General features: G+C 41.9%; 1 protein-coding gene across 3 annotated transcripts in view; it reads left to right on the forward strand.

Moving 5' to 3' along the window:
- crppa (CDP-L-ribitol pyrophosphorylase A) overlaps positions 1 to 27,433 on the forward strand; it is a 481,556-nt gene that overhangs the window by 230,032 nt on the left and 224,091 nt on the right. For all 3 annotated transcript variants that reach the window (XM_068009407.1, XM_068009398.1, XM_068009416.1), the window contains one exon: positions 7,816 to 7,947. In XM_068009407.1, the coding sequence (XP_067865508.1) occupies positions 7,816 to 7,947 (132 nt within the window). The remainder of the gene's footprint in view (positions 1 to 7,815; positions 7,948 to 27,433) is intronic.

Below are 27,433 nucleotides of genomic sequence, written 5' to 3' on the forward strand. Positions count from 1 at the left end.
AAGTTCACAACCTTCTCGAAGCTATTTCAAACACAAATGTTTAAACAAATATTACCTTTTTTAAGATTTAAAAAAAAATCAGTCATTGCTTTTGGTACATGCAACTGGAAGAGAAGGAATCATGACTCCTTTTCACTGAATAATTACAGATCCGTAAGGAGGGCACTGTACTGGAACACAGTTCCTTCCGTTGCTACCTGACTTAATTTCTATTATGTTATTCAACATAGCATCATTAGTGTTCGGCTCAGTGCAACACTTGGTATTGTATCAGATGCTGGAGGGTCATAAGTTCCCAAACTGGAATAAAGGTGTGCTTTCCAAAAAAGTTATAAAGGAACCCATCAGTCCACCATATTTAAAAATCACTCATAATCTATAAAATACATCACGACTAAAAAACTGGATTAAATCATGGGTTAAAAAAAAACTTTGTCAGCTCCCTCTGTGAAGTAAAGTAAATTATTAAAAATGTCTTATTGTACCTTTAATATTATAAGAACAAACATGTCAGAAAAAATTGTAAGGATTTATAACACAGGTATTCAGATTGTGAATAAATGTTTCTAAGCGAATAATATAACAGCAGTGAAGCTACTTTTGAAGCAGGAGTATTAAGGGAACTTTAACCTGTTTTAACCCAGGAAACGTGAGATCCCATGGATTTATTAGCTAGTGTAAGGGTCAAAAACTCTTTGTCTGTATATATCCTGGTCGGTAATTATGCACATCTTTTGTATTATATTTGTGCTACCTCTTTCTGTGTCTATATATACACCCCAGAATATCTACATAGTGTTACCTACCAGGATTGAACTCTTATGGTGCTATCTCCTTCGAGAAGATTACTTTTATTGGTTATTATTTTTCTGACACAGAGAGATTTTCTAAAAAAAGAAGTCTTAGCATTGTCAGCAGCAGAACATTTTTTCTGTTGTGGGTGATTTCCCCATCCTCTATCCTTTTCTACCGCCATCTTAATTTCACTGTATTTTAGAGTTGGTTCATTTTTTTCTTTCATGATGCTGTACCACCCCTTTTGAAGATGTTTTGAAATGTAGGCATACTTCCCAAAAAAGCTTGCTTTAGTTTTCTTAACTTTTAATAATTAACTGTTATTGTTTCACTGAGGCATGGTCCTCTGGAGAATTTTCTTCTTTTTAACCACCATTGAACCTCGCAGGCCAATAATATAAATTCTGGTCATTAAGTAGGTAAATTGGAACAGTTTCAATAAGGAACCTTTGGGTGTTTAACTTTACTACTGTCAGTAAGATAAGTAGCAATGGAATGATACATTCTGCATTATTACTGTAGTGCTAAATATGTGCTAGCACCCTTACACACCTGCCCCAAACCTCTTTATGTTCAAAACTCTGAATAACTGCTGCTACAAGTTTAGTGGAGCCAGTAGCAAAGAGTCTGTTATTCTCAGTGCTTGAACTTCAAATACTGTTTTAAAGGTTGACATAGTGACACGAGGTGTGAAGGCTGTCAGCTAACAATACTTCAGTCAGTAGAATGAATTGGTAAAAGAAATAGTTTGGAAACTGTTGGATTGCAGTAAACGTGTTAATAGACAATGACAGGTAGATGTTGTTTAAGAAAAGTCTAAAGGTGACGTTTACCCTATTGAGACTGTGAATGGGGAGAAAATTCCAGCTTATTTATTTTGTTTAGAAAACATTTCCAGAGTGAATCTAGTTGAAACTTAGTGAAATCTGTCCATTTTTCCAAACTGGAGTTACAGAAAATACTTTAAAGTTGCAGAGTTTGATGAATAAAGCTAAGTGCAAGTGAATCAAATGAGCAGCTGTGGGTAGAATAAAGGGTCTTACTGCATACTTACTTACATTATGTGAGGGAAAAACTAAAGAGCGATTTACATTTGTTGGAAATGGGAGATACAGGCAGGAATCTGTCGCGTAATGATGATGAATATGATAATGGAACGAGTAACCAAGTAGTTTTATTTTTTCACCTCCACTTATAGTGAAGACAAGACTATGTATCAGAGCAGTTGGAGAAATGGAATTTTTTAAAAACTATTTTTGTCATCTGTTATATTTTCTTTGGAACATGCAGTAGTTCCCAGCTGAGATAGCTGACAAGCAGGTAGCCTGGAGTGATATACTCCTCTAACTTTCAGGCTTTCTTCAGCTGAACTTCTGTTTCTGGGAAAATATCTGCCCTCTTTTTTGTGAAATCCCAATGTGATCAGGAACTCACAATGTCCAGCACCTTGGACACAAAATAAGATCATAAGAAATAGGAGCAGGAGTAGGCCATTCAGCCCTCGAGCCTGATCCGCTGCCATCCAACAAGATCATGGCTGATCTGATCGTGGTCTTAACTCCACTTTCCTGCTAGGCGCCCGTAACCCTTGACTTCTTTGTAGATCAGAAATCTGTCTAACTCAGCCTTGAATATATTCAATGACCCAGCCTCCACTGCTCTCTGGGGAAGAGAATTCCAAAGATTAACGACCCTCTGAGAGAAGAAATTCCTCCTCATCTCTGTCTTAAATTGAAGACCTCTTATTTTTAAACTGTGCCCCCTAGTTCTAGATTCTCCCACGAAGGGAAACATCTTCTCAGCATCTACCCTGTCAAGCCCCCTCAGAATCTTATATGTTTCAAGACGATCACTTCTCATTCTTTTAAACTCCAATGAGTATATGCCCACCCTGCTCAACCTTTCCTCATAAGACAATTCCTTCATCCCAGGAATCAACCTAGTGAACTTTCTCTGAATTACTTTCAATGTAAATATATCCCTCGTTAAGTAAGAAGACCAGAACTGTATACAGTACTCTGGTGCAGTCTCACCAATGGCCCTGTACAGTTGTAGCAAGACTTCCCTACTTTTATACTCCATCTGCCTTGCAATTACGGCCAGTCAGCTTATTACTGCTCTTTGGGAAGTGTGTTGGTGCTCTAAGCATGTTGTTTCCTATAAGAATGGGCTGGAATTTAAGCAGCCCTTGACGTCGAGTTCCATGGTGGGGAGGCCAGAGGATGGCTGCAGATGAGGCCCGCTATGGACCTCGACGCTGGCAGGGCCCAGCCTGATCCTCCCAGCAGCGGCGAGGCACCTTGGCAGCCCCCCTGCTGCTCAGCGACTGGACCGCAGTCACCATATTCAAATTAATAAAATGAATGTATTTACATATACTTACCTCAGATCTTGAGGGCCAGCTGCGATCTTCGACGGAGCGGCCGGCACTCCCGTGCTTTCGGATTCCCATCCAGGGAAACGAGGTGTGACACAGATGGGGAGGGGGAGGAGGTAGTTTATCAGTGCGAGAGGAGTGGGGCACAGGGTCAAATAAACGTCATGGGTGTAGGGGATGGTGGGAAGGGTTTTACTTTTAAACTTTATGCAGTTCGAGGGGGAGGAAGGTCTGATGCTAAAGGTAACTGTTTGGGGGGCAGTGGAAAATTATAATGTAATTGTTATGGGGGGTTGGGAGAGGGGCAAAAGAAATGTATTTATTCAATTTTATTCTATATGTCTTTAAATATTTAAATAAACCAGTAGGGCTGACTACCCTTTAAAAATGGTGTCAACGCCTGTGCACCCGCCATTTCCGGGTTGGACGGCCTGCCCTCTCCATGTGATTGGGGTGGGCGGGGAGGGCCGGCTACCCTGACTATTCAAATGAGCTGCCGCGCTTAAGATCACAGCTGCTCTTTGTCATTTTTTGAGCTCGGCGGCGGGCTCATAGAATACAACCCAGTGTCTTTTTTCACAAATTCTGTCCATTCTAAAAAGAATTATTATACTGCCAGGTGATTCAGTTCACTCAGATTCTGTAATGGCTCCATCAGAGTCATCCATACTGTATTTAAACTGTATGTTAAAATATATTTGACTTTTAGATTGAAACAAATTATTTTAGCGTTGTCTGGATCACTGGTGATACCACATTTAAAAAATTTTGGAGCAGTTTTGGGTACTGTCACCTTCAAAAAGGCATTATGCAGTGTTCAGAAAAAAGCAGCAAGGATGAGTCGGGGATTCAAGACCAAAAGTGATGAGGAAAAATGTGCATGTTGAACTTATTTTCACTGGAGAAAGGAAAATTGAGCAAGATTGTGATCCAGGTCTTTAAAGTGCTGATAGATAAAGATGAGGTTAATGGTAAAAAGCTATTGGACTTGATCTTTGAGTTTACAAGTAGGGCACAGGTTTAAAATTAATAAACCTCAGGCAAGATTAGAAGAATTTCCATACAGATTTTAGGAATGTTGAAAGCAGTTAATAGTGTCAGTCCTTTACAAAGAGCTGGATGAATATATGATTGGGAACATGAATGAAGATTATATACTGAAATAATCAAACACTCCATTGTACCTACAAAAAGAAAGTTTTTTTTTATTTGTTCCTGGAATTTACTGTCCGTCCCTAATTGCCCTTGAGAAGGTGGTGGTGAACTGCTTTCTTTAACCACTATAGTCCATGTGGGGTAGGTACACCTACATTGTTGTTAGGAAGGGAGTTCCAGGATTTTGACCCAGCGACAGTGAAGAAACGGTGATATAGTTCCAAGTCAGGATGGTGTGTGGCTTGGAGGGGAACTTGCAGGTGATGGTGTTCTCATGCACCTGCTACCCTTGTACTTGTAGTTGGTAGAGGTCGCAGGTTGGAAGGTGCTGTCGAAGGAGCCTTGGTGCATTGCATCTTGTATATGCTACACACTGCTGCCACTGTGCGTTGGTGGTGGAGGGAGTGAATGTTTGTGGATGGGGTACCAATCAAGCTGGCTGCTTTGTCCTGAATAGTGTCAAGCTTCTTGAGTATTGTTGGAGCTGCACCCATCCAGGCATGTGGAGAGTATTCCATCACACTCCTGACTTGTGCCTTGTAGATGGTGGACAGCCTTTGGGGAGTCAGGAAGTGAGTTACTTGTCGCAGGCTTCCTAGCCTCTGACCTGCTCTTGTAGCCACGGTATCGATATAGCTACTGCAGTTCAATTTCTGGTCAATGGTAACCCCCAGGTTGTTGAAAGTGGGGGATTCAACAATCGTAATGCCATTGAAGTTCATGGGAAGATGGTTAGATTCTCTCTTGTTGGAGATGGTCATTGCCTGGCACTTGTGTGGCGCAAATGTTACTTATCACCTATCAGTCCAAGCCTGGATATTGTCCAGGTCTTGTTGCATTTCTACACAGACTGCTTCAGTATCTGAGGAGTCACAAATGGTGCTGAACATTGTGCAATCATCAGCAAGCATCCCCACTTCTGACCTTATGATTGAAGGAAGGTTATTGATGAAGCAGTTGAAGATGGTTGGGCCCAGGACACTACCCTGAGGAACTCCTGCAGTGATGTCCTGGAGCTGAGATGATTGACCTCCAACAAGCACTACCATCTTCCTTTGCGCTAGGTATGACTCCAACCAGCGGAGAGTTTTCCCCCTGATTCCCATTGACTTCAGTTTTGCTAGGGCTCCTTGATGCCATACTCGGTCAAGAGCTGCCTTGATGTCAAGGGCAGTCACTCTCACCTCATCTCTTGAGTTCAGCTCTTTTGTCCATGTTTGAACCAAGGCTGTAATGAGGTCTGGAGCTGAGTGGCCCTGGTGGAACCCAAACTGAGTGTCACTGAGCAGGTTATTGCTAAGCAAGTGCCGCTTGATTGCATGGTCGGCACCACCTTTCATCACTGTACTGATGATTGAGAGTAGACTGATGGGGCGGTAATTGGCCGAGTTGGACTTGTCCTGCTTTTTGTGTATAGGACATACCTGGGCAATTTTCCACATTGCCAGGTAGATGCCAGTGTTGTAGCTGTACTGGAACAGCTTGGCTAGGGGTGTGGCAAGTTCTGGAGCACAGGTACTATTCAGTACTATTGACGGAATGTTGTCAGGGCCCATAGCCTTTGCAGTATCCAGTGCCTTCAATTGTTTCTTGATATCACGCGGAGTGAATCGAATTGCCTGAAAACTGGCATCAGGAGGAGGCTGAGATGGATTATCAAATCGGCACTTCTGGCTGAAGATTGTTGCAAATGTGTCAGCCTTATCTTTTGAACTGATGTGCTGTGCTCTCCCATCATTGAGGATGGGAATATTTGTGTGTGCCACCTCCTCCAGTTTGTTGTTTAATTGTCCACCACCTTTCATTGACTGGATGTGGCAGGACTGCAGAGCTTAGATCTGATCTGTTGGTTATGGATCGCTTAGCTCTGTCTATCCAACAGCAAATGTTGGAAATTTTTTAAAAAACTACAAATATATGGCAGGCCAATCAACATCTGCAAAAGAAATGGCTCATTAACTTTTGCGTAGCTACCCTTCATCGGAACTAAAAATGGCATTTTCAGATTTCAATTCTGTGATACATAGTGGTTCATAAATTGCTGAATCTATGCACATATTATTGCCACCATTGAATATTTAGGATCATGTGGATAGTGTCGAAGGATGTTGTAGGGTACAGAGGGACATAGATAGGCTGCAGAGTTGGGCTGAGAGATGGCAAATGGAGTTTAATGCGGAGAAGTGTGAGGTGATTCACTTTGGAAGGAGTAACAGCAATGCAGAGTACTGGGCTAATGGGAAGATTCTTGGTAGTGTAGATGAGCAGAGAGATCTTGGTGTCCAGGTACATAAATCCCTGAAAGTTGCTACCCAGGTTAATAGGGCTGTTAAGAAGGCATATGGTGTGTTAGCTTTTATTAGTAGGTGGATCGAGTTTCGGAGCCACGAGGTCATGCTGCAGCTGTACAAAACTCTGGTGAGGCCGCACCTTGAGTATTGCGTGCAGTTCTGGTCACCGCATTATAGGAAGGATGTGGAAGCTTTGGAAAGGGTGCAGAGGAGATTTACTAGGTTGTTGCCTGGTATGGAGGGAAGGTCTTACGAGGAAAGGCTGAGGGACTTGGGGTTGTTTTCGTTAGAGAGAAGGAGGAAGAGAGGTGACTTAATAGAGACATACAAGATAATCAGAGGGTTAGATAGGGTGGATAGTGAGAGTCTTTTTCCTCAGATGATGTTGGCAAACACGAGGGGACATAGCTTTAAGTTGAGGGGTGAAAGATATAGGACAGATGTCAGAGGTAGTTTCTTTACGCAGAGAGTAGTCGGGGCGTGGAACGCCCTGCCTGCAACAGTAGTAGACTCGCCAACTTTAAGGGCATTTAAGTGGTCATTGGATAGTGGATATGGATGAAAATGGAATAGTTTAGGTCAGATGGTTTCACAGGTCGGCGCAACATCGAGGGCCGAAGGGCCTGTACTGCGCTGTAATGTTCTAATTCTAAACAAATAATGGTGAAATTGAGCATTCACAAATACAAAATTAGATTTTTCAGGATCAGAGAGGTCAGAACAGTAGCATGGTCAGTAATTATGAACTCAGTATGCTGTTAAAAATCCAGTTACACCTCATTCAACAAGGCATAACATCTTCAAGGGTTTATATAACGAGACTAAGAGCATAACAGTGGAAGTGCACATCAATTCAAGTGATTTATAAGATTTCCAACTGCAGGGACATCAATAGCACACCAAGTGGAGTAACAGGGAATCACTGACAGCAAATTCTGGAAGTCCACATTTAACTGTGCATGTGTGGATGTCAGAAATTGCTGTCCGTTTCAGATGGATAATGACAGCGTGTCATTATAACCACAAAATCTGGGCCATTAGTTTCCGTCACAGAGGTAATAAGTATGTTTTGACTTTAGCTACACTTGAGATAACTCAGTACTTTTAGTCTTTTATCCTGTTTTGTGTCATTACTTTGAACTTAAGGACAAAGGTTTTTTCATTACATACATAAGTACAGATTGTTTTTTGTTACAGGTGCACTTGAATAACTTGGAAACTGCATCTCCCTGCATTCGAATGGAAGATTTTGCTAACATCAAAGAACTGGCAAAGGAAGCAAATAGAAAAAATATTTTAGTTTACAGGCTGCTGATTAATTATACCCAGGTAGGAATCTTTGTGCTTTTCTTATTGTATTAGAAATGAGACAGTAATCTATCTCAAACTAAGCACAGTCAAAATGGTAGCACTACTTTGTTGTTTCTTTTGATGGATTATAAAATTTATAGAACCTATTTTTGGAAAACTAAGTGGAAGAAAGCACTGAGAACATTTTGTCGCTAGATTGTGCCTCTTTGCTTCAAGGAACTACATGAAATTTTACTGGTCCATTATTACCTTTTTAACCATCGACAGTGACAACCTGACGTTTAAATCGTTTTCTTTAATATCAGTCATTCAGCAAGATATACCAGTTTGACATTATTATCAACTTGCCATTTTCTTTTGTTGATTATACATGCAGTCTTAGCATTATCATGGATTAAAGCAGTGGTGTCTATTTGTCGTTAGCAGTATATTATCCTTGAAATGGTGATGCGCTGGAACAAGTAATATTTAGTTATCCACTATTATCGAGTGGGTCCTCTACCCAGTGGATAGTAGAAATTGTCAAATAATTGAAAGCACCAATCAGCAATAATTGATGCGCAGAATTTTGATTGCACTACTTCTCAACTGCCCACCTCAGTTCTCTTTTGTAACTTTCTCTTTATTGTTCTTTTTCTGCCAGCAAGATCAGATGGTGCTAGAACAATTCACCCATCAGCTGGTGTTCTGGCCCATAGCTCCCCCATACACTTGCCTTTGACTGCACCTTTCAGGCACAGCACAGAACTTAGATAGCTGACCAAAAATGTTTTACTATACTAACTGAGGATCCCCTTGCTAAAACTGCGAGTGTTAAAGACAACATATGATTACCTCCATTGATGACGTCAGTAGTCTCTGTTTAGATTAGCCCTGAAAAACTGCTGATTTCAAAGTCAAAGCAGACTTGGCTGTGCCAGTGAGTAGAGCATGTGTTGAATATAAATCTAAATGTACCGGCTGGCATTTCATTTAAGTAGGAAGGCCCTGTTTTGATTTTCAAATCAGCAGTTCCACTGAAAACAGTAAATATGAGTTTGTGCTCTCCTCTGTAGCTCATGGACAGTGGTTGACATCAAGGAGCATTTCTGACTGATTCACATCTGTGATGGGACTTGCGGCTGGTGTCGATGACTGGCATATTGCGGGCTTTCAGATGACGGATTAGCTAAATGATTCCAGTGCTATTTGATCTTATTGGCACGAGCACCACATCAAAGTTGAGTGAAAGAACAAAAATGTTGTTATCATGGCTCGCACTGGTTTCTTATTACCATCTAAAAGTCTGATGGATAATTGAGAATGAGACTAATAAGAGCATGGATAATTGAGGATGCACTGTAATTTAATATTTAGGTATCTAACTGACCATGTTTGAATGGAGGATAATGTGTGCTGCTAGTATATCTGGTTGATTTCCTCTTATTCATGCACCATTATTTTTCTGCTCCTCAGTTTTCTTAGCTTTTTAAGGATTTAAAATATGTACATTTCTCAATAGTCCTTCCACTTCTACACTCACTGGGTGGTTTGTGGCACAATTCATAGATACAATGTGAGGCTATATCAGAAAGTTTAAAATTCTTAATCTTTGGGTAGGTCTTTAGGAGAAGGTGCTGAAAGTGGCTAAGCATGGGAAAATCCGAAAATAGAAAGGGTAGAGTGAAATAACACATTATAGAGTTGATATTTTCATGTGGGAGTTGGTTGAGAAAAAAAATACCAATGTTTGTGAATTGATCAACTGTCAAAAACAGGCGACATTTTGAATCATCAAGCTACTAAAGCTATTCACAGATATGAATGCTGGATTTATTTCAATTGGATTAGTGATATTTTCACTATTCCTTTTTTTAAAAGTCTGATTTGATTTGTTACATGCACGGTGACCTAAGAGTGTCTCCTGTTTGAATCTGAATGCTCTTGTCTTTTCTTCCTGTTCAAAACCCCAGGCACCTGTTTTGAGTGGAGCCAAGTTTAGGTTTACAAAAGTAATTTTGTTGGTATTTTTCCGAACAGTAGGAAGTCTTAACGAGTCAGCCACTTGAACTTGACTCATTTCCAAATAATTACCATCTGCCTGTAAGTCATTTATCTTTGTCATACCTTCTGTTTCACTAAATGAAGAAAATATAAGAATTTGACTGAAATAAAAACAAGAAATGCTGGAAATACTCAGCAGGTCTGGCAGCATCTGTGGAGAGAGAAGCAGAGTTAACATTTCGGGTCAGTGACCCTTCTTCAGAACTGAATTTGACTGCTGTGGTGTGTTTTAGCAGCTTTTCGTGGTAGAGGAGATTTGCTTCTAGAGTGATAGGTTTGCTCACTTTATTATTTTTTTTTTCGCAGTACAGGCCCTTCAGCCCTCGATGTTGCGCCGACCTGTGAAACCATCTGACCTACACTATTCCATTTTCATCCATATGTCTATCCAATGACCACTTAAATGCCCTTAAAGTTGACGAGTCTACTACTGTTGCAGGCAGGGCGTTCCACGCCCCTACTACTCTCTGAGTAAAGAAACTACCTCTGACATCTGTCCTATATCTATCACCCCTCAACTTAAAGCTATGTCCCCTCGTGTTTGCCATCACCATCCGAGGAAAAAGACTCTCACTATCCACCCTATCTAACCCTCTGATTATCTTATATGTCTCTATTAAGTCACCTCTCCTCCTCCTTCTCTCCAACGAAAACAACCTCAAGTCCCTCAGCCTTTCCTCGTAAGACCTTCCCTCCATACCAGGCAACATCCTAGTAAATCTCCTCTGCACCCTTTCCATAGCTTCCACATCCTTCCTATAATGCGGTGACCAGAACTGCACGTAATACTCCAGGTGCAGTCTCACCAGAGTTTTGTACAGCTGCAGCATGATCTCGTGGCTCCGAAACTCGATCCCCTTACTAATAAAAGCTAACACACCATATGCCTTCTTAACAGCCCTATTAACCTGGGTAGCAACCTTCAGGGATTTATGTACCTGGACACCAAGATCTCTCTGTTCATCTACACTACCAAGAATCTTCCCATTAGCCCAGTACTCTGCATTCCTGTTACTCCTTCCAAAGTGAATCACCTCGCACTTTTCCGCATTAAACTCCATTTGCCATCTCTCAGCCCAGCTCTGCAGCCTATCTATGTCCCTCTGTACCCTACAACATCCTTCGGCACTATCCACAACTCCACCGACCTTAGTGTCATCCGCAAATTTACTAACCCACCCTTCTACACCCTCTTCCAGGTCATTTATAAAAATGACAAACAGCAGTGGCCCCAAAACAGATCCTTGCGGTACACCACTAGTAACTAAACTCCAGGATGAACATTTGCCATCAACCACCATCCTCTGTCTTCTTTCAGCTAGCCAATTTCTGTTCATTCGTAAGCCTTTTCTTAGGGACTCAATTAAATACTGGTGTGCAGGTCCAACATCTGAACACAAGGTTAAAATATGGCTGCCCAGATGAAAAAAAACATTTTAATGCTGTTTGGATTTCTGGTTTTAAAGTTTAAAGGGAACATTGTATATCCATGCTCTAGGATGTTTGTATGTGCCCTTTTGTGCTCATGTTAGCTATTTGTAAGTAATTCAATTAAACAAGGAAAGGGGCTATTTAGTTGTGAAGTATAGGGACATGAAATAGAATGCTGCTTTTCTGGCTTCAGATTCTGTAATGGAAAGAAAAGTCAGTTTTAAGATTGAGAGAAGCAGCTGAAACTACTGAAGATGGAGGAGATAAGAAAATACCTGTGTTGGTTTCTGAAAAGTAAGAGATTCGAAATGAGTATAATTATCCACTGATTAGTCATATTTTGCTGACTACAATATATTTGCATACATATCAAGCAGACATTTGATCCTCTTTGACTTACACCAGAAATATCAGTATTTGTCTATTAAAAATATAGATCTTCCTTCACTTAACTATCTGCTTGAATGGATCTACTGGACTAAACTGAGGGTAAAGCTATGTCCAGGAAATGCAATCGTCGCAATATCTCTCTACTACTCACTGGTGTGACCAAGGAAGTTTACATACCACAGTGGAACAAATTCTGTTAAAAATATAGGGAGAATTCTGTTCAAACCTGGATTCTTATTGACTGGCTGTTACAGGACTCAAAGAAAGCTCCCATTGTGGCTATTTGTTCTCAACACAGGTCATTCATGAAATTTCAATAGAGAAATTCCTCAAACAGGTTGTCCTCTTTGCCTTTATTTCTGCTTCACTTTATTTTTTGTAATGGGTTTCCATGGCTGCAGTTCATCTACAGCTACAGCACTTGCCCATCTATCCTTGTTTGGACAATCGGCTCGTCAGAGGCAAAGAGAGTTGCATTTTTGTGACTTTTCTCAGTTTTCAGGAGGTTACAAACTCCCAGCAATCTGAGTTACTTAATATCTGAATAACATTTTGACTTATCTTCAAGAATTCTGTCCTTTCTAAACTGTGGAACATTTTGGAATATGCATTTGGCAATCTCCAACTCTCTGCTGAGCAGCATTTTGCAACTAGGCACCAGCAGTTTTATCTCCTTTAGGACTTTGGTAGTGTTATCGCCACCCCTGGCACTAAGCAATATTCCGATCCCCCTGCTACACTAAGCAACAATACTCCTCAGCACAACCCCATCCTGACATGAGATTGAAAAGGCCATCCGACAGCTAAAAAACAAAAAGGCCACCGCTGTAGGTGGGATTCCCATTGAAATTATAAAATACGGCGGAGAGGCACTCTTGACAAGTTGATGGTCTCATCTCCCTCATCTGGAAGGAGGAGAGCATGCCAGGGGATCTCCAAGAAGCTGTAACTGTGACTATCTTGAAAAATGGCGACAAGACCAACTGTGGTAACTACAGAGGGGTATCCCTGCTGTCCACCACAGAGAAGGTCAGCGCAAGAGGCCTTCTCAACCATCTCCTCCCTGTGGCTAAAGAGCAGCTACTGGAATCAGAGTGTGGATTCCAGCCATCAAGAGGCACAGTGGTCATGATCTTCACAGCAAGACAACGCCAAAAAAAATGTAGGGAGCGGCAGCAACCTTTATACATGGCCTTCTTTGACCTCACAAAGGTCTTTGATTCTATCAACCGGGAGGGAGTATGGAACATCCTCCTCAAATTTGGCTGCCTGGAGAAATTCGTCACCATCCTCTGCCTGCTGCACAACAACATGTAAGCTGTAATCCTTGCCAAAGGATCTGCCACTGACCCAATCCGAGTGAAAACTGCGGTCAAGCAAGGCTGTGTCATCACACCAATGCTCTTTTCAATTTTCCTTGCTGCAACACTCCACCTCATCCCCTTGAAGCTCCCTGCCAGAGTAGATCTACTCTACAGGACGAGCGGAAAACTATTTAACCTACGTCGCCTCCAGTCCAGAACCAAGGCCACTGAACCTCTGTCATCGTGTTGACGATGCTTGCGTATGCGTACACTCAGAGGCTGAGCTTCAAACCCTCGTCGAGGCATTCACGGAAGCAAGTGAAAGAATGGGCTTTAACCTAAACATCCAGAAGACAAAGCTCCTCTACCAGCCTGCTCCTGCAGCATTGCCCCCCGACTATCAAGATCCACGGCGAACCACTGGACAACGTTGATCACTGATTGAGGTATACAAAATTATGAGGGGCATAGATAGGGTAGATAGGAAGAAACGTTTTCCCGTGGCGGAGGGGCCAATAACCAGGGGGCATAAAGTTACGGTAAGGGGCAGGAGGTATAGAGGGGATTTGAGGAAAACATTTTTTACCCTGAGGGTGGTTGAATCTGGAACACACTGCCTGAAGGGGTGATAGAGGCAGGAACCCTCACAACATTTAAGAAGTATTTAGATGAGCACTTGAAATACCATAGCACACAAGGCTACGGGCCAAGTGCTGGAAAATGGTATTAGAATAGATAGGTGCTTGATGAACGGTACGGACATGATGGGCCGAAGGGCCTGTTTCTGTGCTGGAAAACTCTATGACTTCCCATACCTTGGGAGCCTCCTCCCATCAAGGGCAGACATCGACGATGAAACTCAGCATCGCCTCCAGCGTGCCAGCGTAGCTTGCGGTCATCTGAGGAAAAGACTGTTTGATGACAAACACCTCAGACCTGGCACTAAGCACATGGTCTACAGGGCCGCAGTGTTACCTGCCCTCCTGTATGTGTCGGAAACATGGACATCAGACATCTCTAAGCACTGGAGAGGTATCTCCAGCGGTGCCTCCCCAAGATTCTGCAAATTCAATGGGAGGACAGGCACTCCAATATCAGTGTCCTCTCTCAGGCCAACATCCCCAGTATCGAGACACTAGTCATGGCTAGTTAGTTACGTTGGGCGGGCCACATTGTCCGCATGCCTGACACAAGTCTCCCAAAAGAAGCTTTCTACTCTGAGCTCCGTTACAGCAAGAGGCTACCAGGAGGGCAGAGGAAATGCTACAAGGATGTCTTTAAAGCCTCCCTGAAAAAATGTGACATCTCCAACAATTCGTGGGAATCTCTTGCCCGAGACCAATCAAAATGGAGAACAAGCTTCCGCGACGGTGTCAGCCAGTACGAACAACATTGACATGCCAAGGTAGCGACCAAATGCAAACAGTGGAAGGAGTGTTCAGAATTTTGAGCATCCCATTCACTCACCTCACCAAACACTACCTGTGGCAGAGTGTGCGGCTCCAGAATTGGACTATTCAGTCACCTAAGGACCCACAACCCTGGAGTGCAACAAAGTCATCCTCGTTCCCGAGGGACTGCCTAAGGGGAAGAGGTTGTGTTATCGCCACCCCTGGCACTAAGCAATATTCCGACTCCCCTGCTACACAAAGCAACAATACTCATTCAGCCAAGGTGAAGTACTTTTCCATGGTGGCATCTGCAGCTGATAAACGTTAAGGCCTCCTATGACCATCGCCAAACTAAACAGAATTATGAAATCTAGTCCCTCCTCCACCATGAGGAGCATTCTGTTCACCTCCACCCCCACTCCACTTCCTCCCTCTCCCACTTTTTATTTTAGTTTTTCAAAAAATAAATAGTTAATTTGTTGTTGGCTAAAGTTACCTGATTTGGTCCGCTTCATTCAGGGGATACCAGAGTGTTCAGTTTGGGCTGTTTTTCTGATTTGGAAAGCTTAAAGAAATATGCTGCGACCAGTGGAGTGATGGGACTGAATCAACAGTGCGTTGCTCCCACCGCGGTCGTAACATGTTTTTAACTGGGTGCTTCATCAGCAATTAGAGTCATATTTGATTGGGCTGCTCGCGTAAGGGATCAGAATCAGACTAATTTGGAGGGCTCGCTTTTGGAATCATATTTATTGCTATCTCTGGGATAACATACAAATTGGGGTCTTACGTCTGGCATCATATTAATTGCTCTCACGTCTGGGATCCTATAAGTTGGAAACTCGATTGTTGGGTTCCAAATCTAATGCCAATTACGAAAAAAAGGAACCAGGATTCTTGTATAATAAGGTATAATCTATACCATTGTAACGGCATTAACGGTTGCAGCAGAGTTTTTGGGAAAGCAGAAGGTTTCGCTCAGTGACTTGATAACTTTAAGAATAAACTAAAAGAATTGGCGGCAAAATTCGGTTTAGAATTAAAATCAGGTGCCAAAAAAGCAGAGATAATTGACATAATAGCCCAACATCTGGAATTAGAAGAAGAAGGAGAAGACGAGAGACAAGAAGGTAATAAGTCAGAGAGTGATGCAGTGGAATTGGCTAGGATTCAGTTAGAAATGAAAAAAACTGGAGCTTCAACAGGAAACAGAAAAAACAATAGCAATAAGAAAACTTGAGGTTGAAAAAGAATTAAGAAAATTTTGAAAAATAGAGAGAAAGTGAAAGAGAAGAAAGGGAATTTAGGCTAAAAGAGATGGAACTAAGACAAAGGGGTAGTCTTGCATCCAGGGAAAATTCAGGTCAGGAAGAATCTGAATTCAACTCAGGACCCAGCAAAAAGTTGTTTAACTTTGTACAGGCTCTTCCCAAGTTCAAGGGAAGGGACATAGAGGCATTTTTCATATCTTTTGGAAAAAATAGCCAAACAGATGAAATGGCCAAAGGAAAGCTGGATACTGCTTATGCAAAGCAGACTGGTAGGCAGAGCTCATGAAGTTTATGCCATGCTTCCTGAAGAGGCTTCTGCAGATTATGAGATGGTAAAAAAGGCTGTTCTCGCTGCTTATGAGTTAGTCCCTGAAGCTTACCGTCAGAAGTTTTGTAACTTACGGAGATTGGCTGAGCAGACATATGTAGAATTTGAGAGGGTGAAGCAACTTAATTTTGACCATTGGATGCGGGCATCAAAGATGGAAACCACAGTCGGGATTTTACCCGAAGCGGACAGGAGCCTTCCACCAACTGAAAAGTCGGTGGCGAACCCACTTTCGCCTGGCCTGGGGATCCGACCCATATTTTGTGGGTCCCCGGGCTTTAATTATTCTGAGGCGGGACTTCCACCCGCTTGAGGTAGAAAGTCCCACCTAATCGAGCTGCCAGCCAATCAGTGGGCTGGCAACTCTCTGTCCCAGCGGCGGCACCGGGTGTGGTGGCCACTGCTGGGACTGCACCCAGCATCGTGACGATGATATCGGGGAGCCCCGAAAGCAGGTAAGTTTTTGGTGCTTCGCCAGGGTGATCGGTCGGGCCCCGGCGAGGCAAGGGTGGTCAAATGGGGGTGGGGGCATGTTGGGTGTTGGGGGTGGTTGGGACATCGGAGGTGGCCTTCCATCGGGCATAGGGTGCCCGATCATGAGGGCCTTGCACCCCCCCAGGCCGCCAGATAGCAGCCTGCTTTTGTTAGGCGGCTTTTCTTGGGTCCAGGACGCCTGCTTGCCATGCATAAAATCCGCGTGGAGGCAGGTGAAGGCTCTTAAGTGGCGTTAACTGGCCACTTAAGGGCCTTGATTGGCCTGGGGTGGGTGGGCCATTCTTTGCCGCCGCCAGTCTGTGTAAAGTGGCGGTGGAGGCGGGCGCGGGTCAGGAAGGGCCCCCGGAGCCTCCCACTCCATTTTTATGCCACCCACCCCCCGCGACAATCTCGTTCTATGGGAGGGCGTAAAATTCAGCCCCACACGAGAACCTTCGAGAGTTGATTCTCTTAAAAGAGTTTAAAAACACCATTCCTTCAGTAGTGAGAACTCATGTAGATAACCTGAAAGTTTTGAAAGCTAGGCAAGCAGCAGAAACTGCTGATGATTTTGAGCTTGTGAATAAGCCAAAACCTTTTGTCTGTCGCCCCCATAAATCCGAGAAGGATTGAAAGTGGGAGAATGAAAAGAAGGCAAGTAGCCGGGGACAAGAAGGAACAGCTGGGAATGCCCCAAGATCACCTCCTCATGTCAGAAAGGAAGGTGCTGAGGCTAGAAGTGAGGTTCGCAAGCCGAAGTGTTATCATTACCATAAAACAGGTCATCTTCATTCAGAGTGCTGGAAATTGCCAGGTAAACCCATAAGACTTGTTAGGGTATGCAAAGCTAATGTAGAAATAAAGACTTTGACTGAGAGTATAGCAGACCAGGCGATAGCTTTAACGGCAGTTGTAAAACCAGGCACTAAAACGAAAAGGATTATAGAGGTTAAGAATAAAATACCCGAAAGTTATAATGAATTTTTGTCGAAGGGGAGAGTAACTCCATATCCTGTAAGTGAGGCAGGAAAACCTATCATTATACTCAGGGATACTGGAGCCCCCCCAAACACTCTTTATGGGGAAATATATAACATTTCCACCAGAGAATACTGAAGTTTTAGCTAATGGAATTGGCGGGGAGTATATATCCATACCTTTATATAAAGAACGCCTAGAGAGTGACTTAATATCTGGGATAGTATGGGATAGTAACTGTAGGAATTGTCCATAGTTTGCCAGTAGAGGGAATTGATCTGCTCCTAGGAAATGATTTGACCAGATCAAAAGTTATCAGTTTCTCCTGTAATTACAGAGAAACCGAGTGAAATTAAGGAAACTGAGCAATTACCGGAACAAGTTCCAGGAATATTTCCTGCGCGTGTAGTCACCCGAGCAATGGCTAAACAGGATCCATTGTCGGAGGTAAAGGTGGCACCACAAACAGATAGCCAAGTATCTGAAATCTTATTTGGGGATTTGGATAATCCAAATGAGATGTTTAACAGATCGTCTATCTTTGCAGCAGAGCAAGCTGATCCAGAGATATATCGAATGTCACAAACGGCTCTGACAGAAGCTGAGGCAAAAGGAGTTCTGGAAGGCTATTATATGGCAAACGGGCTTTTCAGGAGGAAATGGAGACCGCCACATTGACCTGCAGAAGAAGACTGGACGGTTGTTGAACAGATAGTGGTACTACCTAAATATCGCCAAGGATTATTAAGGTTAGCACACGACATTCCTTTTGCAGGACATAGGGGAATTCGGAAGACCAAATCACCCATAAGCCAACATTATTACTGGCCAGGTATAACAAAGGATGGGAGACAGTTTTGTAGGACATGCCATACCTGTCAAATGGTGGGAAAAGCACAACCTACCATAAAACCGGCACCACTAGTTCCCATACCACTGATTGAGGAACCATTTAACAGGGTATTGGTAGACTGTGTAGGACCATTGCCAAAAACAAAAGTGGGACATCAATACATACTTACTGTCATGGATATGGCTACTCGATTTCCAGAGGCCATTCCTTTGAGAGCAATTACTGCTAGAATAGTAGTGGAAAATTTAACCCAATTCTTTACAAGATATGGGTTACCACTTGAAGTTCAATCAGATCAAGGTTCTAATTTCATGTCTAAGATATTTAAAGAAGTCATGGGCAATCTGGGGTTTAGACAGTTGAAATCATCAGCATATCGCCCACAGTTACAGGGAGCTTTAGAGAGATTCCACAAACTCTCAAAACAATGATTAGAACATACTGACACAAATATCCACATGACTGGGATAAAGGACTAGACTTTCTTTTATTTGCCACCAGAGACTCACCGAATGAGTGTATAGGCTTCAGTCCTTTCAAATTGATTTACGGACTTGAAGTAAGAGGTCCTCTAACACTTATAAAAGACAGATTCTTGGAACAAAAGAATGAATCTTCGATACTGGACTATGTATCTGTGTTCCGGGAAAGGCTCACAAAAGCTTACGGTGTGGCTCAGGAACAACTTAAAGCATCCCAAGCCAAAATGAATAAATGGGCAGACAAGAATGCAAAAGTCCGCGATTTTCAACCAGGAGATGAGGTATTAGTGTTGTTACCATTACAGGGAGAACATTAAAAGCACGGCTCAGTGGCCCATATAGAGTGATCAAAAGATTGGGTAAGGTAGATTACTTGATTGACACCCCTGATTGCCAGAAGAAGAACCGGTTCTGTCACATCAGTATGCTAAAGCGATATTATCGCAGGGAGGAGGATAAGCCAGTACAGGTATGTCAGGTAATCGGGACTGTTCAGAAGGAAAAGGATAGTGAGGATCAGGCAGAAGCAGGCCTAGGAAATTCTCAGATTGAACCTCCAACTATCAGATTAGCGAATACAGAATGGCTGGGAAAAATGCTTTTGCATTTAGAGGAATAACAACATGAAGACCCAACCAGACTTTTCGCGACGTTTATAAGAGTTTGTAGGGGTCAACCGAGATGTACAACCTTAGCTACACATGATGTGGATATTGGGGGAACTGTTTCTTTAACACAACCTTCTTACCACTTGAGTCCAGACAAACAGGCCCAAGTGAAAGCAGAGATCCAGTACATGCTGGAAAACAATTTGATCGAACCTAGTCAAAGTAGCTGGAGTTCACCAGTTGTTCTAGTACCTAAACCTGACGGGTCAACCGGATTTTGTATAGACTATAGAAAAGTCAATGCAGTAACGAAGGCAGACTCCTACCCAATTCCGCGTTTAGAAGACTGTATCGACAGAGTGGGCAGCGCTAAGTTTCTTACCAAGATCGACTTGATAAAGGAATACTCGAAAGTTCCTTTGACTCCTCAAGCCAAAAAGATATCAGCTTTTGTAACGCCTGACGGTCTTTACCAGTGCTGGGTGATGCCATTCGGGTTAAAATATGCCCCAGCCACTTTTCAAAGATTAATGGATCAGGTGGTAGCCATTGTTCCCAACTATGTAGTATATCTCGATGATGTACTAATATACAGTAACATTTGGCAAGAACACTTAAACCAACTAAAAATTCTGTTTAAAAAGTTACAAGCCGTGGACTTAGTGATAAATCTGGAAAAAAGCAAATTTGGAAAGGCAAGAGCAACTTACCTTGGACACATAGTGGGGCAAGAACAGGTATTGCCAGAAACGGCAAAGGTACAAGCCTTAATTGAGTTCCCTATCCCTAAATCTAAATGGGAAATAATGAGGTTTTTAGGGATGTGCGGTTTTTACTGGAGATTTGTACCAAATTTCAGTACTGCTCTGTTAACCGACTTGCTACAAAAAAAGGAAGTCAAAGTGGTATGGTTAGATGAATAACAGGCAGCTTTTGAAAAGCTAATGGTAATCCTAACTAATGAACCAGTGCCGGCTGCTCCAAATTTCGCAAAACCCTTTAAAATAGCAATCAATGCTAGTGACCTGGGGGTTGGTGCAGTATTATTGCAAGATGACAAATCAGGCAGAGAGAAGCCAGTAGAGTATTATTCCAGAAAACTAAATTGTCATCAAAAAAAGTATTCCACTGTGGAAAAAGAAACATTGGGTCTTTTACTGGCTGTCAAACATTTTGAGGTATATGTCCGCCAGGACTATAAAGAAATACTAATATACACTGACCATAACGCATTAACGTTTGTGGAAAAGTATAAAAATTGAAATGCTAGAATCTTTAGATGGAGTCTGTTGTTACAGCCTTATCATCTAAGAATTGTACATATTTCGGGGAAAAATAATGTTATCGCCTACGGTTTGTCACGATTTAACCAAGTTAACTCATATAGATGGCGATGGTATAAGAAAAGGCTGTAAATTATTAGTAGAGTGAATGGTGCGTGAATGCGGGAAAAAAAGTTAGTGTTTTCCAATTTCTTTTTTTTTTGCATTGTAATGAAACGCATTTTGGGAATGGAGGTATTAGTCTTTTTTTTTCCTCCTCGGAAATATTGTGTGTGCCTTTAAGACTGTAAAAAGATTAGTGCCCCTTTAAGACAGAAGGTTTCGGGGACTCAGAGGCCAGTTGCATTCTGGTTGCCAAGCAACAGCAGCAAGAGAGAGGTTACTTGATTCAATGTTGCAGTTTGACTTTTTAAACAAGCTCGCAAAGACTGGTTTTCAGCAGAGTTCTGAGACAATTTGAACTGAAGAAGCTTTGTTATTCCCCTCTCAAAATTCTACAAAACATCAAGCCAACTTAATTCCTTAAGAAAATAATAGAAGCTTTTCTTTCTGAACAAATTATTGGTATTTTGCTGTGTTCATCACTGAAGGGACAGTTTAATGCTACAACAGCCGAACTGCTGAATTCCTATCTTTGAAGGACCTTTTTTTCCATCGGACCACTGTGAAGACTTCAAATGACCCTTGACTGTTTCTACATTGGAAGATTCCATTCATCAGGAACGTAACTTGCAAAGACATTTTTAAATGTTTTTTTTCTCAATGGTCAGCGAATTAAAGACCAAATTACTGTTAATTTTAGTAAATGTATGAGAATGTGGGAGTTAGATGTTTAAATAAGAAGTTATAAGGTCTTTAGACATAGATTTATCTTAGTAATGTTGAAGATTTTAGGTTTTTTAAATAAATAGTTAATTTGTTGTTGTCTGAAGTTACCTGGTTTGGTTCGCTTCATTCGGGGGATACTAGAGTGTTCAATTTGGGCTGTTTTTCCGATTTGGAAAGCTTAAAGAAATATGCTGCGACCTGTGGAGTGACGGGACTGAATCAACAGTGCGTTGCTCCCACCGCGGTCGTAACACTATCCGTATCTTTTCAATATATGTTTCAGTAGTTTGTGATATTTTTCGTTTCAAAAGTAGCTCTCACTAAAGAAAAGGTTGGAGACCCCTGATATAGAGAAACTTGTTCCGTTGGTGGGAATGTCTAGGACAAGGGAACATGACTGTAAAATTAGAGCCAGCCTATTCAGGAGAGAGGTTGGGAAACACCTAGTCACACAAAAGGTGGTAGAAATGTGAAACTCTCTCCTACAAAAAGCAACAGATGCTATTTCAGTTAATACTTTTGAAGCTGAGGGTATTAAGAGATTGGGAGGTGGAGAGGCGGAGGTGGTGGTTTTGTGGTAGGGTGGGAGTGCTGGATAGAGTTAGAGTGCAAATCAACCATGATTTCATGAAATGACCGTAAAGGGTGAAGGGGCTGAATGGCCTGCTCCTCTATTCCTAATTCTGACAAATTCCATTATTCTTTTTATTGCTGTGAGCCTGGTATGACCTGGATATATTCCAGAGCTGGAGTTAAGCCTAGTTCTGGCTCACTGTGATCAGTTGGGATCCATTTCTAGTCAAACTATGATCTTGTGCAAATTTGGGAACAGTCAATTACTTTTCTTTCTAATATCTCAATGTCAAGTCTCTGCTTGTGTCAAACTTAAAAAAAAAAGTTGATGTTGAGCTGAAGCACCTGACGGATCAGGAGAACAGGTATCCTAGTGTTTGAAACTGTACCAGAGGTTCCCTACAGCCCATGTGATTTAGTTATTCTCATGTAAAGTGATTTGATTTTAAAATTTGCATGGGTTTGTCAATGCAGCATATGCCAGTACAGAGGGGGACAATTTAAAATGTAATGGATAACCAGCGAATTGGCCTGGAATCCTTGGTTCTTTGGGACAATGCAAACATATTTCTTTACTACTATTCAGTCTATTACTTTTAAGCTTCTGCCCTTCATTTTCAGCTTTAAAAATTACTGGCTGTATTAAAAGTGTAGTAAATTAACTCTGAATCTTCTGCAATGTACTATAAGGGCGCTATATCTTGAGAGAGTGTCTACTGTTGGGCCAGATCATGCTTGATCATGTTTGAATATGCAGCATTTGGAGAGATATTAGGGCTGAAGTTGAACTTTACCCTACAAATTTTTCCTATTTTAGTACATATATAATTTGAACTTTACCCTGAAAATTTTTTTTGTTTTACTACATTGTTATGAAAGTGCTTCTGTTTTTGTTAAATTTATTTTTTGAGGAATTCATAGTCAAACTGAAGAAATGTTGGGCCAATTTTTTTCCAAGAGGGTCATCAAGAGGACACTGAAAGGACTTGTTTGACAACAACATTTACTGGTTGTCATATGACTCAAGTTAAAAATAGAACAGAAACCCTGATAACTGGGGGAAGATGTGTGCAGAGAAATGACAGTTCAGAAGTTGGACTTTCTGTTTCCGGTTGCACTTTTGAATTGTTTCAAGTTGGGAATGAACTGTTTGAGTTTTTAAAAATCAGCCTGAAGGGCAGAACCCCAGCTCAGTTCAGCCTGCAGGAGAAGAAGAAAAATGGAAGAGGACTTCCAAGGATAGAAGAGAAGTCCCAAAGAGAGAAGAGAACTTCCAAGGAAGGAGAGAAGACCACAACCCAGCTCAGCTTTCCAGAACCTCTCTAAAAGACCCTGAGAAGTCCACTGTGTCAACTCATCTCATCTCCTGTTTTGAAGAAAAGCCTGCTAAATTAATTCTCAACGCCATCTGAAATAAACTATTCTAAAAGATCCCAGTGACCCATCTACGTGTACTTGGAGACCAGACTGTATGCCAGTTTTGGAACACAACATATCTCATCTGCTGTTTATTCAAGAATGAGCAAGTATTCAGCCCAAGTATTTTTTGTCTGTAACAAAGCTCTAAACAAAAATCCCTTTCATTTTCCAGTTAACCGTTATATGTGTGTATGTGAGGGGCCAAGGTAAAAAGGGAACTGTAACTTACGCTTTACTTCATGACTGGTTAAGACTTGTTTTATAATAAACCGATAATTTTGTTGTTTATTAAAGAAACCTGGTTGATGTGTTTTGTTCTGGGAAAAATAGAGTATATGATTGACTGTATCGGTAAGTGGGAAAATTTAAATATATGTTGTGACCTGTGGAGAAGTGGGACTAGAATAAACAGTGCACTCCTCCCGCCTCGGTCATAACAACATATACAATTCCCCTTTGAAAGTTACCATTGAATCTGTTCCTAACACCCTTTAGGCAGTGTATTACAGATCACAATTACTTACTGCAATTTGTTTTTCCTTACGTCCCTTCTGATTCTTTTGCAAATACCTTAAATCTGTGTCTTTTAGTTACCAACCTGTCTGTGGAAACTGTTGCTCCCTGTCTGCTCTGTCTAAACCTCTCATAACTTTGAATGCCTCTATTAAATCTCCCCTAAACCTTCTCTGCTGTAAAGAGAACAATCCCACCTTCTCCAGTCTCTGCACGTAACCAAAGTCCCTCATCCCTGGTATCATTCTAGTAAATTTCCTCTGCATCCCCTCCAAAGCCTTAAGTACAACACAATGCAGTAAGTACTCAATGCAGCAATGGGAACACATATTCAGGAATCATGGGTTGAATTTTTGATCCGGGATCAGGAATCCAACGGCCAGAACATTTCCAGGTTCAGATCCTGTGCCTGATGTGATGCTGTTTTAAAATGCAAAGCACCTAATTCCAGGGGTGAGTTAGACGCGCAATTAGCAGCTCTGGGAGTGGCCTGGAGGCAGTAACAGTAACAGAGGGCCCTTTGCAAAGGGGAGCAGCAGTCATAACTGGGCTTGCCATTCAGTGATCCTTTGGAGAGCCAGCACTGCCACGGGCAGCTGTCCCTGAGCAGCATCATGATTTTCTGATGCCTCCCTTGAGGCTTTACGGACACAGTGGCAGAAAGGAAAGATGTTTTGTTCTTTTCGTTCAGAAGAAGCAATCCACCGAGAGAAACCAAAAGGACACGGATGGAGGTGGCAGGTGAGATCAGCGGCCAGGGAGCCACCAGAAGTAAATGGATCCACTGCAGGAAGAGATTCAATGACCTGATAAGATCTGGTAAGGTAAATGGCCAGCAGCACCCTGGTGATAGGTCACCAACTTGGTAAACACCAGCATGTATACGAGCTGTCCTCACAGAATGTCCATTGTTCTCTCTAACAAATAAATAATGGGTGCTCTTTATCTGAATGCACACTGCATTTGCAACACGATGGATGAATTGATAGCACAAATAGAAATAATTGGGTATTATATAATAGCCATTACAGAGACGTGGTTGCAAGGTGACCAAGGCTGAGAACTAAATATTCAAGAATATTTGACATTTTGGAAGGATAGGAAGAAAGGAAAAGGAGATGGGGTAACTCTGTTAATAAAAGATGAGATCAGTATAGTAGTGAGAAATGATCTTGGCTCAGAAGATCAAGATGTAGAACTAGTTTGGGTGGAGATAAGAAATAGCAAAGGAAAGAAGGCACTGCTGGGAGTAGAGTATAGGCCCCATAACAGTAGCTACACTGTAGGACAGAGTATAAATCAAGAAATAATGAGGGCTTGTAGGAAAGGTACTGCAATAATCGTGGGCGATTTTATTCTTCATCTGGATTGGACAAATTGAATTGGCAAAGGTTGCCTGGAGAATGAGTTCATTGAGGGATAGTTTCTTAGATTAATATGTTCTGGAGTGAAACTGGAAGCAGGCTATTATAGATCTTATAATGAGTAATGAGACAGTATTACAAGTGACCTCATAGTAAAGGACCCTCGAGGCAAGAGTGATCATAACATGACAGAATTTCACATCCAGTTTGAGGGTGAGAAATTTGGGTCTGAAACTAGCGGACTGGATTTTATGCCCACGGCATGGCTCCTGGTGTTGGGCCAAAAAGGCAGGGGGAATCATGCCTCGTCCAGCTAGAGTCCCCCCATCCCCCCACCCTGCCCCGCAGTGATTCTACACCGTCGGGCCAATTAACAGCCAGTCACCAGGATCCCCGTCCTTTTAAAGTCTTCAAGAGCTGCTGACCAATCACAATGCTGCAAAGATTAGTGGTAGGCCAGAAGATTGGGAAAATTTTAGAAACCAGCAGAGGATGACTAAATAATAATAAAGAGGGAGAAATTAGTATATGAGAGTAAACTAGCAAAAATATAAAAACAGACAATAAATCTTCTATAAATATATAAAAAAGGAAGAGAGTAGCTAAAGTAAGCATTGGTCCCTTAGAGAATGAGACTGGAGAATTAATAATGGGAAACAAGGAAATGGCAGAGACTCTGAATAAGTATTTTGTATCTGTCTTCACTATAGAAGACACAAAAAACATCTGAAGAATAGTAGAAAAACAAGAGGCAAAAGGGAGGAACTTAAAACAATCTCTATCACTTGAGAAAAAGTACTAGGAAAATTAATGGAACTAAAGGGTGACAAGTCCCCTTGACCTGATGGCCTGCATCCGAGGGTCTTAAAAGAAGTGGCTGCAGAGATAGTGGAAGCATTGGTTATAATCTTCCAAAAATTGCTTAGATTTTGGAAAGGTCCCAGTGGATTGGAAAACCGCAAATGCAACACCTCTGTTCAAGAAAGGAGGGAGACAGAAAGCAGGAAACTGTAGGCCAGTTAGCCTGACTCCTGTCATTGGGGAAATGCTAGAATCCATTATTAAGGAAGTAGTAGCAGGATATTTAGAAAGCCATGATGCAATCAGGTAGAGTCAGCATGGTTTTATGAAAGGGAAACAGTGCTTGACAAATTTGTTAGAGTTCTTTGTGGATATAACAAGCAGGGTGGATAAAGGGGAACCAGCAGATGTAGTGTATTTGGATTTCCAAAATGCATTTGATAAGGTACCACATAAAAGGTTACTGCACAAGATAAGACCTCATGGTGTTGGGGGTAATAGATTAGCATGGATAGAGGAATGGCTAACTAACAGGAAACAGTGTCGGCATAAATGGAGCATTTTCAGGTTGGCAAACCATAACTAGTGCAATGCCACAGGAATTTGTGCTGGAACCTCAACTATTTATAATCTATATTAATGACTTGGATGAAGGGACTGAGTGTATTATAGCTAAATTTGTGAACATAACAAAGATAGGTAGGAAAGCAAGTTATGAGGAAGACACAATGTGTCTGCAAAGAGATATAGGTAAGTGAGTGGGCAAAAATTTGGCAGATGGAGTAGAATGTGGGAAAATGTGAGGTTGTCTACTTTGACAGAATAGAAAAGTAGAATATTATTTACATGGCGAGAGACTGCAAAATGCTGCAGTACAGAGGCATCTGGGTGTCCTTGTACATGAATCACAAAAAGTTAGCATACAGGTACAGCAAGTTATTAGGAAGGCAAATGGGATGTTGTCATTTATTGCAAGGCGATGGAGTCTGAAAGTAAGGAAGTCTTGCTACAACTGTACAGGGCATTGGTGGGACCATAACTAGAGTATTGCTTACATTTTTGGTCTCCTTACTTAAGGAGGGACATACTTGCACTGGAAGCAGTTCAACTAGGCAGATTCCTGGGATGAAGGGGTTGTCTGATGAGGAAAGGTTGAACAGGCTGGGCCTA

The sequence above is a fragment of the Heterodontus francisci genome, chromosome 2, assembly GCF_036365525.1.
Source record: "Heterodontus francisci isolate sHetFra1 chromosome 2, sHetFra1.hap1, whole genome shotgun sequence".
Lineage (NCBI taxonomy): Eukaryota > Metazoa > Chordata > Chondrichthyes > Heterodontiformes > Heterodontidae > Heterodontus > Heterodontus francisci.